The sequence below is a fragment of the Lynx rufus genome, unplaced genomic scaffold (assembly GCF_022079265.1).
Source record: "Lynx rufus isolate CCGP_SWC_20201006 ecotype Redwood Valley unplaced genomic scaffold, mLynRuf1.p SCAF_10, whole genome shotgun sequence".
NCBI lineage: Eukaryota > Metazoa > Chordata > Mammalia > Carnivora > Felidae > Lynx > Lynx rufus.
The window spans coordinates 11,305,228-11,322,482 of record NW_025814824.1 but is presented as its reverse complement, the minus strand read 5'-3'; the positions used below and the strand labels follow the sequence as shown (position 1 = coordinate 11,322,482).

Genomic DNA, 17,255 nt, shown 5'->3' with positions numbered 1-17,255 from the left:
CTCTACTATGTAACAACGTCTAAAGCCATCATTTTACATCAACATATCATTTGGTTCAACATACAAGGGACAGCACTAGCCAGCTGGAAACGTGCTTTATCTCAATTAAGGAAAAATTCTGTACGTAAGAAAAAAACAAACAAACAAACAAAAACCCTAAATTCAAAAGGAAAAAAACAAAAGAATATAGGCTTGAGAAAATGTACTTGTTTTTCTCATCTCATGTATGAAACATACATACAAAGCACTGGAAATAGTGTCTAGGGGCTCAATTTAGCATTCAATAAATGAGTGCTAATTCTTATTAATTATCATTACAGGCAATGGCTCATGTTAGCAGGCCATCTTCCATTTTCCCACTGGGGAAGGCAAGCAGTACTGAAGGGATCACAATCTTGCGAAAATCTTCGCTGTAAAGGATGCTAGCCCTATTTCCCAGGGGTGGGGAATACACTGAAAAAACTGCTCAAGATTTCTCAAATCCAGAAGCAAGAGAAGGTAATTACAGAGGATCAGTGTTTCTGATCCGTCAAGGAAGGGCTATCGCCTAAAAAAGAGAGATAAGGCTTGTTCTGCCTTTTCCAGGGCCACAGCCTTGAATTGAACGGTGAAAGTTACAAAGGAACATGGTGGTTACAAGAAAGACTCTCCAACGTGGAAAACACTCAGCTCATAAAAGGATGGGATGCCCTGAATAGAGAGCATGCCGTTACCGGTGTGAATGCGGGAGTCTCACCAGGCAAGGGTGATCAAGAAAAGCTTCCTTGGCACATCCTCTCTAGATGACAATCAGGACAACCACCACAGCCACGGGGATAATGACAGCTGACACTTCTAAAGAAACTGCCCAGCACTGCTCCACTTTAGATATACGGACCCATTTAATCCTCCCCACCACCACGGGGCTCCACAGCCTGTGCTCTTAACTTCGACTATACGCTGCCTACCTCCCACATTTAGAAACCTGAGCACTAACCTCTCTTCCTCATTTGTAAAACGAGGATAACAGCATTTATCTCAGATGACAGTGAGAAGGAGTAAAGGAAATAGATTTGTTTGGTACCTAGAATAGTGCCTGCCACATAGCAAGTACCTTATATACAATTTTGTGTGTGTGTGTGTGTGTGTGTGTGTATGTCATTTCAGCTTTTAAGAAAGTTTTCTACTTGGATGCCAAGTTAGGGGAGGAATAAAGAACCGGCCTGGCTACAGTGAGCAATGTGACTTAAATTGTTTATTTATTTATTTTTGTAAGCGCAACTCAAGCCTTGCCGATTTAGGATCGATTCTCTAACAAAACAAAATGAGCCGTGAAAAATATGGGCAAAGCTGAAGCGAGAGTTCTGCAGTGAGGTCCGATTCTCTGCGTGCACGGCCATGGCTGATCGTAAGCAAGGCCGTGAAGAGAGGGGCCTCATCCATCACCCACTGCTGACTTCTCTTACCATCCTCAAGGCCCCGGCCAGCAATTCAGCTACACTTTTAGCAGAAGCTTTAATTGCCTCAAACACTGGACTCAACCCAGATCTACTTAACCAATGCCCAAACCTAGGTCAATCCAATCCATTTCTTTTGCACCTGCCATCCAACTGCGACCAGCCATCCAATGCGGCCTCATAAACCTTCCTCTTGACCTTAAGTCACTGCTTTATGGAATTTCACAGAGGCAACATTAAATCTTTCCTTTGCTCAAGCTTCTGAATCTACTCCCGCCTGCCCCTGAATATCCTAGACTACCTGGTAATTGGAAAAAAAGCAACCAGATACAAGTTCTTTCTACTTTTCAGATACCTTCTTCCCCACCCATAAACTTCTGCAATAGCAAATCAGTTCGGCAGGTACTGGTATCTTTGCCTAGCCTTTCTGCTCTCCTTTCTGCCTTCAGACCTCCTTTCTCAGGCCAACCCCTTCTTCTATTCACTGATGCTACTCAGGAAATAGAAGTTACATCTTCCTTGGTTTGTTGTTCTGGCAACTATTCCCGTCTCCCACCTCTCTCTTGGATCTTCAAACGTTTCCTACTCTTCTATAAACATGGCTATACAAAAAAAAAAAAAAAAAAAAAAAAAAAAATCCCTAATTCTGTTTCCCTTATAAGCCTTGACACTTTCTCCGACCTTACTGCCAAATATCTAAGAATGGTCTCTTGCTGTAGGAGTGTGACCTGTTGACCTAATGTAATAAATGTGAATCACTGGAACGCAACGTGATACAGATTATTCTTGATTATAAGCAATCTTTTAAGTATGTTTAAAGGTTGTGACACCCAACATCTGCGTATTTGGTGACCGTTCATTATTTTTTCCATTTTCATTGTTTTTCACAAATATAATAAAGGAAACTATACTACAGACGTTTCTTACATAAGACTGAACTTTAACTAAATGTTGATAGGTGCTTTGGGACTTCGAGCACAAAGTTGATAGCACAGCAATACTAATACCTTAAACATGTTTCTTTGAAGGATAATTCTTACATGAGCTAAGTCCTCACATTTATAAAGTAATGACTAATGTTACGAACAAGAATGTGATCATGTAAATGGTCTCTATAAACTCTTAGAGCTACATCTGATTTAAAATTTACCAACCATATAGAAAAATAAGCTTAGAGAAATAAAGGTTTCCCTATACTTTCAGAAAAAACGATCTGGCAAAAGGACCATAAAATAGCAGAGAAGATGCTGTCTTTAACAAGAAAGCAGGCCAGTGAGAATGGGGTACAGAAAACAAGGGGACAGAGCACCAAGGGTCAGATCCCTTAGGGCCTCCTAGGCCAGAATCAATACAATTTGGTACACCAGGAAGCAAATGAAAAGCTTTAAGCTAGGGGATGGAAGGATCACATGTGCAATTTTAAAATGATTACTGTAGTTGCTTGCTGTATGGAGAACGAATGGATAGCCAACCAGAGTGAGTGGTGTAGGGACAAGTGGGAATTAGGAGGCTACTTTGGAAGTCTAAGAGGGAAATGATGGAAGCCTAGGTCAGGGTGGCAGTTTAGAAAAAAAGAAGGTGACAGATTCTGGAAGAGAAAATCAGTTAAGACTTGGTGAAGACAGGAGGAAAGAAAGGAAAAGAGATGTCAATGACATGTTGGTTTCCTGAATTTATATACATATATACGTGGAAATGAGGAGTAAAACACCTTGTACAATACATACTGAATTAACAGAAATTACCGAGGGGAAGGGAAGATGAATTTTACATAGTAAACGGCAGACTTTCATTTTTTTACTCCACAGATAACTGCATTGTTTAAATATTTTTATAATCAGCAGGCATACATTCTTTCATAGTTAAAATGAACAGGCAATAAAAAGAACCAAAGCATTTGCCTGGCAGAAAAGGATAGGAATGGCATTTTAAAGAGAAGGAACAATCCATCCAAAGGCACGAACACATGAAAGTACGTGGCATATTTAAGGACCATCAAGTAGTCTAGTGTTTGCAGAGTGAGAAGGAAGGATGTGTATTGGGATAGGATAAGCAGAGTTGTACAGTGGTTTTCCAGGATGGCCAGTTCATGAAGGACCTTATTACATGCCAGGCTATAGAAAGTATTCCCTAAACTGTGGGAAATGGGGAAGCAAAGGAAGTTTTCAAGCAGGAAGGTGAAAACAAAGCAAGTTTTCTACTTGACAAAGATCACTTCAGAGGCTGTGTGGAGACTGGGTCAAAAGGAGGGTGAGAAAATGGGTGAGGAGACCACCTTAGGCTGGAACATAAGCTCAATCAGAAGCAAAAGAAATAGAGAAGAGGAGAGGCTGGAGATTCATTTCAGTAGACAGAACTTAAGTGATTAAGCTGGATGTGACAGGAAAAAGGGAAAGTCAAAAATGCTTCTCATGGTTTCTAGTCTAGAAAATCAGAGAGTGAGGACATCAATTTAGGTAATTCAAGAACAGGTTCAATGAGAAGATGATAAATTTTGTTTTGGAGATGCTGAGGTTAAAGTACCTTTGGAAGCAGGTTAAGGTACCCAACAGGAAGTTGGATACATAGGTTTGAATTTGAGGAACAAGGTCAAGACTGAAGCATGTGAACTATTACCCAGAACAGAGAATTTTAAGCCTATATAAACAATCTTACCCTTGACATAATTTCACTGAATTCTTAAGGCAACTTTCAAAAGTTGACCAGTTCCATTTATTCTCATAGCTGTAAAAATTCCACACAATCGTTAAAAGTCTCTGTAAGCAGTTAACTTAAAGAAAGTCGGAGCTTTTTGTATTGGTCTCTCTTTTATTTTTTCCCCTTCCCCTTTTGCTGCCATTCTTTCTATCTATCCAGTAAAGGAAGATATAGGAAGTATAATATAGAAACGTTTGTTATTAAATATTTCCGTATTTTGTCTTAGTTGTAACAAGGCAAGGAAAAGAACATTTCAGAACTCTACCTAAACGAAACCTAAGTTAAGCAATGATTTACCTACGTGACCCTCCACTGATTTTTCTCTTGCACATCACTGACCCTGAATCAATCGGCAATCCCAAGGCAGGCGACTCCAGCTACAGCTTTAACTAGAGTTTTCTGACATGACTCCACAGTTCTGTGGTTGCTCACTGTCAGAAATCCAAGTTACACTGTACCTCTATCTAACCGATGATGCCCTAGTTCATTGGGAGGTGGGGGGGGGGGAAGGACCTGTTGGCAAGGAAACAGCTGCTTCCCTCCTGAGCCAGGGAAAACCCGGAAGGTGACAGATGGGCAGGACAGAAAGGTGGCCAAAAGTTGCTCTGGCTCCTTGGTGGCAAGGAATTTCACTGAGGCACAATTGGATATTTTAAAGCGTGTCAAATCAATGAGAGACTTTTATCTGCCTGGGGGCCCTGGTGAAGTCCAACAGAGCTTCCCACATTTTCTATGTTTGAAAAACTTTTAAGTTTGCAGTGGTACAAAGAACCTGGTCTCAGCCTACGTACAGTGGGCTGAGACTGCAAGGCACTGGCCCGTGTCACTTCAGGATTATACCCGAGAGAATGCACTTTCTGGTCTAAAAAAAAAAAAAAAAATTTTTTTTTTAACTTTTCTGTAGCGATATTTGCATGATTAATTAGAATTTCCATTAAAATTTCATTAGAAAATGCTTTTCTTAAATGTTTACTATTATATAATTTTAAAAGACTTGTTGCAAGCTTTTATATTTTGCTCATCATTCCCCCTCCCAGCCACTTATGTACCCAGAAAATTAAATATCCAAGGACTCCTGGGTAAAAGAGACAACCACTGGGTTGATGTGTTATAACTAACATTCTTTTTAAAAAACTGCTGTAAATACGTAAGTTATTCTTCAAATAGAAATCAGCAATCACTGAAAAGTAATATTAAAAATTAGTGTGGGCATGAAATATGGAATTCTAAAACATCAGTTTACTATGCTGATTAATTCAACATTTATATTTGCATCAGAACTTAATAATCCCATAAATAAATAGAGCTCTCAATTATTTTAAAAAATCAAGGGATAACATATGTATTTAAACATATTAGCAGCATAAAGACGTATGCTTCAACACACTTATTGGGAAAACGTCTGAAAATATTACTACACTGAATTCAAGGGCATCCCGCAGGAACCTGACATAAAAGTTCTCTAGAATAACAACATTTCAGGAAATTCCAAAAAAAGGAAAAGGGTCAGATAGGAAAGAGCCTCAAATTAATTGACAAAGTTCAGTGCTTGCTCCAACTTGATTTTTCTCTCCATTGCAAAAAAAAACACCCCGAGTCTCAGATGGGTGGGTGAATCACTTAGATGAAAGTTCATCTACTGGAATAAATGGAGAGGCCGCTTGGGCAGGCGACACAGGAGAGTCGGTGGTAGTGCTGACTTTCGCTGGTGAGTTACAGGAAGATCCGGCACTGCTACTGTTTCCATCAAGGGTATCAGAAGATACACACACACCGGGATCTGACAGCTGTGCAACGTCAGAAGAAAGCATGTTGGTGATGCCCTGGAAAAATCTCTTTGGCTGATACTCAGTTTCCATTTCACATTTTCTTTTCAATGGTCCAAGAACGCTTGGTCTAATGCAGTTGATGGGACTCTGGCTTCTCCGGGTAGTAAATCGAGTCGTTGGGCTGGGAATAGGACTTGGAGGCAATCCATTGCTACTCACAAAACTTTGCAAGGATGGTGAGAAACACTGCTTCCCAATCCCCCGGGTGGGTGACGGTGCTGGTGACACCGGAATGAAATCGATGCGCTTCGGGGAGGCGGACTTCTCCACATCGTTGTCACTCAGGCTGAAACTTTCCTCCCAGGAGTGGCTTATCTGCATTGCGTTCTGCACCTCGCGCTCGTGGACCGTCTCGCGGTTGATCAAGTCCATGCCTTCCTCCTGTTTGATCTGGTGCAAGCGGCTGCTGTGCATGCGGACGGGAGAGGCCGGCAGCAGCAGGCCGTGGCGGTTCGGGAACGTTGTGCTGTTCCGCCTGGCGCTCGGCGCCTCGGCCTGGAACACCGGCGAAGTGTCACTGAGGCCGTGGATCAGGGGGGCGCTGTTAGACCTCCTGAGGCCCCCGCCGGCGCTAGTGCCGCCGCCCTCCGCCGGGCTCCCGCCAGTACCCGGAGGCAGCTCCAGGTCTAGCTCCATCTTCTCCTGAGCCATGTCGGGGGCAGGGAGGCGGGGGCGGCGCTCAGAGACCTAGGACTCCCATTCCCCGCAGTCCAGGGCCAGGGCCGCCGCCGCCGCTGCCGCCGCAAATCTGTCAGCGGGCTCGTTCTTTTGCGCATGCGTGCCCTTTCGCGCAGGCGCGGTGAGATTCCTGTCCCCGCGGCGCCTGCTTAATGCGTAACAGCCTCAGCGCAGCCCTAGAGGGAGGGGCGAGGACCGGCCGGGCGACTATTCAGTACGTTTCTTCCGCAATTAGCTATTGAGCTGCGAGCTCGCGGCTACGCGTGCTTACAAGGCTACCGTATTCCAGAGTGTGCGCTTATAAAACCAGAGCACTGAAGGAGACGTCGTGGATGATAGGGGGCTGCATGAGGGGGAGTGGAGCTTGGCCTCACCAGGGAGGGCTTCCCCGAGGAAGGGACAATATCCTGAGTTCCAAAGGAGACAACATGGGTGCTGGGTAGTGAACCCGTCCAGGAAGCGGTACCAGCTTGGTGGCAGGCGGGAACCAGGAGGGGAGGGAGGGAGCGTGGGCTGCGGTGGAGACTGAGGGCCGGCCTCACAGGACGTAGCGGACCAGGGCGGATTCTGGCCTTTATCCCGAGAACAATGGAAAACTTCAGCTTTCAAATTTCAAGCAAGGGTACCGCAACGACTGCAAAGCTCGCCGGCTGCTGTCTGCAGTCCGGATGGTTGGGAGATTAGAACCTACAGGAAAAAGACCGGAGGGGAGGCAGTCCTCTAGGCCACAGAAGATGGTATTTGCAGTAAGGTGTTAGTGTGGGTGAGGAGATGGAGAGAATGGTAAATTTGAGAGCCATTTAGGTCAGGGGAAGAAACCAATGTGTCGTTATACTGTTTCACGGTCCTATTTCTAGCACAAGCATGTGTGCCCAGTAATCTTCATTGAGTAGGAGAGATTAAACGAAGGGAAAGTTTTCACACTGGAAAACTACAAACACAATCCTCCGCTTAATATGAACTGTGATAGCTCCTTAAAAATGGGTTTATACTTATTCCTTCATGTATTTTTATTTTGCATTCTTCCTATGTGCGAAGCACTGCTAGGAAAAAGGCCCTACTGTGAAGGCATTTCATTTCTACCGAAGACAGAGAGAGATAAATAAGCTATTTTCAGATAGTGGTAAACCTCAGGAAAACACAGGATGGTGTGATAAGGCACTAGCGGGAGGCGGGCAATTAGAGCGGAGATCTAAATCCAAGAAACAAGTTGCGTCCACATCTGGGGGATGAATATTCTAAGCACAGAAAGCAGCAAAGCCCAAGGCAGACGTGAGTTTGGGGAGCTGGCAGGAAAAGAGAAAACGGCAGCTGAAGCACAAGAGGGAGAGTGGTGGGAGGACATACAAGAGTCTAGATCTCATCCTAAGTACAATGAAAAGCCACCGGGGACTTGAAAGCAGAAGAGTGATATTATCTGGTTGAGGTTTTAAATACCGCTTTGGCTCGGTGGGAATGAGGCTGAAAGAGGGCAAGAGTGGAAGCAGGAAGGCAGCGGAGGGATGGAACCAAGATCCGTTTTGGAAGTAGAACCAAAAGGACAGGCAGATAGATTAGATGTAGATGATGAAAGGAACAGACAATTCAAAGGCAACCCACAGGTTTCTTACACTGATAGATGGTAGTATCATTCATTTACGGAGATAAGGAGGGAGTGTGTTTCAAAAAGTGGAAATTAAGAGTTCCGTTTTGGTCGATTTGAATTGCAGGTGGCTATCAGATATCCGTGTGGCTATCTGAACTGAAAGGAAGCTTAGAGATTTTTGTTCATCCTTCTCTTTCTGCGGCTGAAGAGAGTAAGGTCCAGAGAGGCTAAGTGACATACTAGCCATCACACAGCTTATTTCGTAATGGGAACCAGTACTAGAACCAGGTCTTCTGTTTCCTAGTCCATGCCTCTTTCTCCACTGTATCTCAAAATGCTTTTATTTTGAGTTCCCTATAAAATAAAGGTCCTAATGATACAATAATGTTGGCTATTCATGCCTGTAATTGCATAGAAACTGACTTAAGCTTCCCAAGTGTCAGACACTATTCAAACTGCTTCACATGTAGTCCCTTGCTTAGTCCTCACCACAACCCTAGCAAGGAGGTATTACTGTCCTCATTTTGCAAGCGTAGTCGAGATGCAGAAATTAGGCAACATCCCCAGGATGACAGTACACAGAAGCATCTGGCTTTTCTGGCTCCAGAGCTGGGGTGCCACACTGACTCCTCCAAGTGCAGTGATGTTTTAGGACTGAGACAAGCCATTTCCAATTGTGAGCTCTGTGAAGACAACAGGACCCAAGACAGGGTAACAGAGTGAAGATGTTCTCATACAGAAGTGACAGCATGATAATAAAAAATGGTGAATTTGCTCTACATGAAATACACGGAGAAGAACCGTAATGGGGGCAAAGTTGGAAACGGAAGTCATGGGGAGAGAACTGGGGCTCTGAATGCCGGGCAAAAGGGCCCATATTTAACCCGTGAGGCAAAAGGAAACCACGAAAGGTTTCTGGCAAGAGGAAAGACAATGAGACCTACGCTTTGGGCCCTGCCAGGCAGCTCCAGGATGGAGCCAGCTGGAAGGATGGAAGTGGAAAGAATCCACTCCTCGGACCTGCCGGGCACTCTCAACAGTCCACAGTCCCCCGTAATCCTCACTGCGATCCTACCAATTAGACACTGTTATGCTCCTTCTGTAGAGGGACAGCTGAGGTTCAAAAGTTGCAAAATGCCCAAGAGGTACGTGGAAGAACCAAGATGGCCCAATCTGAATCAAGACGCCGCTACAAACCCTGCATTGGTTTTGCTACTCTTTCCATGGAGTGGACAAGGGGAATCTGATGGCCAGCCGTGAGAGGAAAAGGAGGGTCTAAACTCAAGTTGGGAATGGCAGAAACAGGATATGGGTTTGAAAGACAGGCGGGTAACAACAGTATCTGACCCCCTGTGTGTGGAGACTATGGAGAGAGACGTCACAGGTGACAAGTTTGAGCGTGAGTGGCTCAAAGAATAGTACAACATTAAATAAAAAACAGGAGAGACGAGAGGAAGACCTTTCAGAAGGACACTGCTATTGGATAAATAGAAAAAAGCATTAACGACAGAATTTCCCAAGAGCCACGGCATATTGCTAATTTGCGTATTATTAAAGTATTACTAACGTGGCTCAAATGTGCCAACACTGTGTTCATCCTTGTCTGGACAAGTACAGTAATCTTTACCAGTAAAGCAAAGAGATGGTGGTAAGTGCACAAAATCAAACACCTGTGCCCTTTGGTTCCTGCCTGAATACACTCACCAGCTATCTTTACTCATTTCTTTGTTCCCATCCCTGTCTCTATAGTCCGTTCTCCAACCAGTGTTCAAGGTAATCCTCAAGGGAAGACTTGAAGAGAACCCTTCAGTGAGTTCTCACTCAGAGAAAAAGCCAATGTCCTTACAACGGTCTGTAGATCTCTATGTGTGATGTGGGTCTCTGCTGTCCCTCTGACCCCGCCTCCAAATACTGCCCCCCTCACTGCCTTTCCTCCAACTGCAGAGGTCCCTTACTGTCTTTCGGCCCACTAGGCAGGCTCCCCACTCCTCCTGGCTTACTCTTCTTCCAGTGGACGTCAATCCCTTCAGGTCGCGGCACAAATGTCATTGAGAGGCTTTCCCTGACCGTCCCTTAGAAAAAGCAACAGCGGCGCCCAACACCAAACCTACACTCATGCCCATACCCCTTACGTGGTCTGTATTTTCCTCTAGAGCGCCAAATGACATATTTGCATATATGGTTTTCTTGCCTCTTGTCCTCGAGAAGATCAGCTCCACAACCACAAAAACAAGGCCTTCGCTTTATTTCTCGCTGTATGCCTAGTACCTAGAACAGGGCCTCGTACGTAGGACTCAAGAAGTAGGTGTGCATCCCTGTGTGAATGAATGATGAATGACGGAACGGCCTAGCACAGCTCCACTGAAATGGAAGAAAGTTCTATTATTTGAAACTCCAGCTTAGCAGCCTTTTCTACACAGAAAAGATAACGTTTATCTATTTTTGAGAGAGAGACAGAGCATGCGTGGGGGAGGAGCAGAGAGACAGGGAGACACAGAATCCAAAGCAGGCTCCAGGCTCTGAGCTGTGAGCATACAGCCTGAAGCGGGGCTCGAACTCAAGAACTGCAAGATCATGACCTGAGCCAAAGTCACATGCTCAACTGACTGAGCTACCCACGCACCCCTTTTTTACACTGATTCTGAGTACTTACTTGGACAATTTGTTTTCTTTTATCGACATTATTATTAAAGTGCCCTCCAGACCACACAGGTTGATCTCTTGAACTAACGATTAGGTGAACTGAGAAACTGAAGCCCTAAGTTTCCATTCTTTTTCAATCATATGCTGATACACTCTTGATAGAATTAAAATGCTCAGTGCTGAGGACTCCAAGCAGTGTTTAATATATTTAGTTACTGCTTCCTCTCAAAGGATAAATGAGAGAAAACAGCCGCCATAAAATGCAATTCAGCCCGCTGCAAATGAATAATGCCAGAGGCAGGATTCAGGAGACTGTCCCTGAGTCAATTCATCCTTCTGGTTTCACTCTGGTATGAATTAAACACTACACGTAGATAGTTGATATTCATGCTCACTCCTGAGTCATAAAAGCAGATTTCTATTCAATAGTTAAATTTTATTGTGATTAATACTGTATGTTCTTAAACTAACAGATAGTTTCCTGTTAATTCCTAGGGGCAGCTTTTCACTATTAAGCCCCAAGCATATGGCAAGGCAAATACCTACCTCTGGATCCATACTGAATGAATTTAAAATACAAACGTGTGTGTGTACATGCTTTTACTATTTTTTTATTTTTGGTGAGAGGGAGAGAGAGGGAAGGAGGAAGGGAGGGAGGAAGTGCATGTGAGTTGGGGAGAGGGACAAAGGGAGAGAGAGAATCCCAAGCAGGCTCTGTGGTCAGCGCAGAGCCATAAGCGGGGCTCGAGCCCACGAACTATGAGATCATGGCCCGAGGCAAAGTCAAGAGTGGGACGCTCAATTCAATGAGCCACCCAGGTGCCCCTATATGTATACTCTTAGATGGACTGACAAATATCTCAACATCTCACAGTTACTAGCATCACCAACCCAGAAAAAAAATACTGCAGAGGAAAACTTGACTTTCAAAGTAGAGAAACTCAGCAGTGCCCACTAGTTCAACAACTTAGGAAAAATGCTGGCAGTGTCTACCAGAAGGAAATACATGTATGCCCTGTGGTTGAGCAACTCCACTCCTGGGTATATACCCCAGAGAAATGCATGCTTACATCTCCTAAAGACACGTACACGAATGTTCCTTGCAATATTATTTGTAAAAGCACCTAATTGGCAACAACCCACATGTCCATAAACGGTCGAATGGGTGAATAAAGTTATACAATGGAATTATTTATTTAACAACATGAGTGAGTTACAGGATGATTGATACCTCATGGAAGAAACCAAACACAAAGGAACAAATCCTCTGTGATTCCATTTTTATGACGTTCAAGAACAGCCCAAATCCATCTCTAGTGGTAGAAGGTCAACATACTGGTTACCTTTGGGACAAGTGACGGAGAGGGGCACAAGGAAGTGTTCCATTTCCTGATACGGGTGCTGGTTACAGAGGTATATACACATGTGAAAATTCATTAAACTCAATACTTGAAATGTATACACTGTACCGTATAAGGAATCAGGAATCATCGACCTCAAAATGTTACCGATGCAGAAGAAGAGAATGGGAAGCTGAAATGTAAGCGGAGGGTGGAAGAGAGTAAGAATGTATTTCAATTGAAAGGAAGATATTCTGTTCACACACTAATCACAAGTCTAAACTAGAATCTCTTCCAAATCTCTCTGACACACAACAGTATCAGCCTAAGAACAGCTAGCCGGCCTTGCCAGGCGGAAGGATGGACAAAGACACACATGCACCGCCCCCCCACCCCGCAACACACACACACACATACACTCACTCCTCAAGCTACATTTCACTGGGGTCATAAACACCAGCAGCCTCACGTAAGCACTGGATACCTGTCTGAAGCTGGTTACGGATCATCAACACAACCGCTGCCTCTCCGTGGTCCTGTTCCCACAGTGCCCTCAAAGCTGGTCACTTCTAAGAAAGCAGGAAGGAGGAAACGAAGCCCATTTCATAGCCTTGGACTTTCTCAACTGTGTATTTGTTCAAAGTCAGCTCTGTGATACCCCCCCCTAGCTGAATTCATGAGATAGAATGGTCAAAGTAAACGGAGTCCAGGAAATCGGCAGGGGCTGTCCTCATATACGGCAAGAATGAGAATTGTATTTAAGGACATGATTTTGACCACAAGGAACTTGTTTAGTTATCCTTATGAAAGAAAAATAAACACAAGATGACATCAGAAACTGATCAACCATTCCATCTCTAATTACTGAGAGTATGCTAAGTATAGATATTCTCTACAGTGTTTACCCTCAAGGTTGCTTCACCTAATCCCTAAAACTTTCCGGTAAGGGGCTCAGTCAGTTAAGCGGCTGGCTCTTGATTTTGGCCCAGGTCATGATCTAGTGGCTCATGAGTTCCAGCCTGCTTGGCATCCTCTCTCTTTCCCTCTCTCCCTGACCCTCCCCTGCTCACTCTCTCTCTCTGTCTCTTTCTCTAAAAAATAAATAAACTTAAAAAAAAACTTTAAAGTGACAGCAAGGATTAGAAAATCAGAGCAGTCAGGGCACCTGGGTGGCTCAGTTGGTTAAGCATCCGACTTCAACTCAGGTCATGACCTTGAGGTTCATGGGTTCGAGCCCCGTGTCCGGCTCTGTGCTCACAGCTCAGAGCCTGGAGCTTGCTTCGGATTCTGTGTCTCCCTCTTTCTCTGCCCTTTCCCCGATCGTGCTCTGTCTCTCTCTCTCAAAGAAAAATAAACATTAAAAAAAATTAAAAAGAAAATCAGAGCAGAAGTTTACCAATGGACATTAAAACCACTCTTGCGTTTTATTTTTCATAACCACTGAAAGCCATCAGAACACTCACACAGAGCAAGGCCCATCATATGCACACGGGCCAAATGGTATAAAGGGGCCTCAAAGCCCTAATGGAAGAAGCCTCATAGACTAGACCCTCAGCAAAGTTCAAGTAAAGAAGTAAATGTGAATTGTAGTTATTTTGTTCAGTTTGCCCAAAGGAGAACATCAAGGAAGATATTACAAAGAGCCATCCAGCCCCCACACTCTACCGCCTTAAGTCTTGCAATAGAAGAGAAAAAGGAGTTGATTTCACTTGTCCCTCACTGGTTTTATGTGTTTTAGGCAGCATCCATTTTTTGGTGCCTTCACTTTGGCCAGACTTCTAGACTGTAAGCCAAGGCCAGCACGGGTATACCTTTCTGTGGCTCTACGCTTCTCTCTGCCTGTCTGCTAGCTTTCACTCGCAGGAGTGATCCATCTGGCAAGAAGGAAACAATAATTCAAGGCTTTATGGATCGTGTATAAAGTTCGCTGCAAAACACGCAAAGGCTACAAATCTAGTTGGGTTTACGTACTTGGGCCTTCCAGTTGCGTGTCTCAGAAGCCTCCAGAAAGGCTCGACAAATCAGTACATAGCGCGACCGCAGGGAAAAAGTGCCAAATCTGGAGTCAGACTACTATACTTGTAGTTCTACGACCTTGGGCAAGTTTGTCAACCTCTCTGGGCCTCGCTTGTCTCATCTATGAAGTGGGGACACAACCTCTTCGTAAGGATCAAAGGCATGAGGTCTATACTAGGCCTTACAAACAGTAAAAGCCCTGTACCAATGGGTTCCTCTCTATTACAATCCCCAGTGCCATGATCATGAAGTGGTCCTCCCCACTTTTCCACCCCTCTCACCAGAAGGCTCCCCTTTTTTTTTTTTTTTTTTTTTTTGTCGCCTTTTAGTTTGGTTCTGTGCAAGAAAATTCTCTCTCTGGCTTCTTCCCTGAGATTGTCGTCATTTTTAGAAAAAGACGTTTTCTGAGGTTTAAAAAAGTATGAATGGAAAGGTTCATCATCGGTCAGGTTGACAGTTTCTGACAAGGAGAAATAAGAATAAACCTCCTTTCTAAGACTTTTACTGGGTCTGAGGAGAGACAGATCCCAGGGCGGTAGAAAGGCCGTCAGTAAGTAAAAAAGTAAAAATGCGGCCGGATCAGTGAATACTATTTCCTACAGCAAGCCATTTGTTAATCCCCAGAGGCTGCGGCTACCCTCCCTGGTCGCTCTCAACTTTTCAATGGCGACTAATCCCAGTGGCTTATTCTTATTTATTCATTTTAAACCCTGTTTTGAATTACTGCTGTCATGCTACTGTCCTTCCTGGCATATAATGAGCTGCGCAGGGACACATATTTGGCGATGCCCGACAAACAGGTTGAACACGGCCTCTTTCGGACAAAACAAGCAGAAAGAAGTACAGGGGAAGGAACTGCAGAAAGGTTCGAGAAGTTTGCAGGAGTCACCATTCCTCTAGATGTGCCTTTCCCTCCAGGTGGCTGACATCCGTAGGCATGTTCTGAGGAGCAGGTCAAATGTTCCAAAGAGGCTGGAAGCCAGACTTAGAGGCTGAGAAGCAACATGGTTCAGGGCCACTTTTTTTTTTTTTTTTGGCTTTAGAAGGTGACCAATGTGTAGCCAAGAGTCCCTTAACCTCTCTGACACAGAGAGTCGTCTATGATTTATTCTTTTCTTTGTACCCACAGTCCTTTAAGGGTAATAGGACAAGTAAACGTAGCAAAAAGAACAAGTATTAAGGGCAGGGGTGCTCAGATTCCTCCAGTTTTACACCAGCTAATTTCTAAACCGAACGCAAGTCCATTTGCTAACAGGAAGTGTATTTTTTACCACCCGTGGGATTCAGCCCTCTGAAAGTTCCCGCCTATTAGGAAATGGTACAGATTTTTCTTTCTCCTTTTGAAAGCCAGAAGTCTAAGATCAATTTTTTTAAAATGTTTTAATGTTTATTTATTTTTGAGAATGAGAGACAGAGCATGAGTGGGGAGGGGCAGAGAGAGAGGGAGACACAGAATCTGAAGCAGGCTCCAGGCTCTGAGCTGTCAGCACAGAACCTGACGCAGGGCTCGAACCCACAAACCATGAGATCATGACCTGAGCGGAAGTCGGACGCTTAACCAACTGATCCCACCAGGTGCCCCTAAGATTGATTTCTTAAGACGCTTTCCACCAATGGTTTTGTCATTGTCATCATCATAGAACAGTAACATATTTAGTGAAGGCATGCATGCCAGGGACCCTTATAAGGACTGTGTATCACCCTGTTCAGTCCCGAAACCACCTCTAGGATTATTATCCTTATTTTATAGAGGTTCTCAGGAGGCTAAGTTGCCTGAGGTGACATAACCGGTTAAGCGGTACAGGTAGAGGAATGGGAGCCCAGAGGTGAGTGGGGTTTTTTTTAATGCTTATTTTCCGATAGACAGCGAGCAGAGGAGGGGCAGAGAGAAAGGGGGACAGAGGATCCAAAGCGGACTCCACACTGATAGCAGTGAGCCCGATGGGGGGCTCGAACTCACAAGGTGCGAGACCCGAGCTGAAGTCGGATGCTCAACTGACTGAGCCACCCAGGGGCCCCCAGAGGTGAGCTCTTAATCTCCCCTACTGCCTCTCAAAAAATACCCTTGGATTCCTCACACCTGCCCCATTAATGGTACTCCGAGTGACCTTCCAAGAAGGTCAGTGGACTGGACGTGGACAGGACCATCGTTCTGATTGCCAGACAGACGAGGGCTCCGTGAACTGCGAGGGCTTACGGGTCCTAGCGACCTTACAAAATCAGGCCATTACTAAATGCCCTGTTATCCCAAAGCAGTCATGAGCACCAGTGCCAAGGGTCAGAATGGCAGAATATCCGATCCGAAGGAGGCTTTAGAAATGAGGCGTACCAAACTTGACCAGCAAGTAAACCGAGGTTCAGCGAGAGCCAACGATTTCTTCAGGCTCAAAAAGGCATCCAGGATGGAGTCAGGATGTTTTATTAAATTTGTACAGATTATTTGGCGATGTTTGCCCCGTGCGTTTCCCTTGCACCTCAGAGTCCTTCTCCAAGCAAAAGCATCCACGGCCATGGTTTTCACTGAAACCACTGTACTGACGGCTCTCACATTTCTGTCCCCAGATATGGCTGACCCTCCTTGAGCCTGGAATCTGTAACCACCTACAAGGCATTGTCCCCACGTGGACTTTTCACACCTTTCGATGAACAAATTCACTCTTCCCCTCCCCCAGTGTGCTGGTGTTAACAATGAGTTACGCCACAATCTCCCCCCGCAAGTCAAAACTCCACATCATCTAGATCTCTCCTCTCCTTCCTGTCTTTGCTCACTCCATGTCCTCGGTTTTACCTTCTTAGTACCTTGTGCCCTTCCTTTCTGCCTTTGTTACTAAAGCATTTGGGTCCCCGCCCCCTCCCCCACGCGCCCCACCCCCAATGCCAGGACTCCAGTGAGGCTTGGTCAGGTAGGATGCCTCCACTCCTACCCAGTTTGCCTCAACATTGCCGGAGTGAATCAACTGAAATCATCGCATCACGGTCCATACGCCCTCTTCCTCTTCCTCGATTCTTTCATTAATGCTCCTCAAGGGCA

The 17,255-nt window shown here is 44.8% G+C and overlaps 2 protein-coding genes across 3 annotated transcripts in view; both read right to left on the bottom strand.

Moving 5' to 3' along the window:
• Positions 1-17,255, bottom strand: part of PIP5K1B (phosphatidylinositol-4-phosphate 5-kinase type 1 beta) — a 311,268-nt gene that overhangs the window by 223,942 nt on the left and 70,071 nt on the right. The window lies entirely within an intron of this gene.
• PABIR1 (PP2A Aalpha (PPP2R1A) and B55A (PPP2R2A) interacting phosphatase regulator 1) lies at positions 5,447-10,712 on the bottom strand. The gene has a single exon (XM_047101761.1). The coding sequence runs from the start codon at positions 6,611-6,613 to the stop codon at positions 5,750-5,752; it is 864 nt and encodes a 287-aa protein (XP_046957717.1). The 5' UTR covers positions 6,614-10,712; the 3' UTR covers positions 5,447-5,749.

Coding starts and splice junctions, on each gene's coding strand:
- PABIR1 (XM_047101761.1), bottom strand. CDS start 6,613: ATGGCTCAGGAGAAGATGGAGCTAGACCTGGAGCTGCCTCCGGGTACT.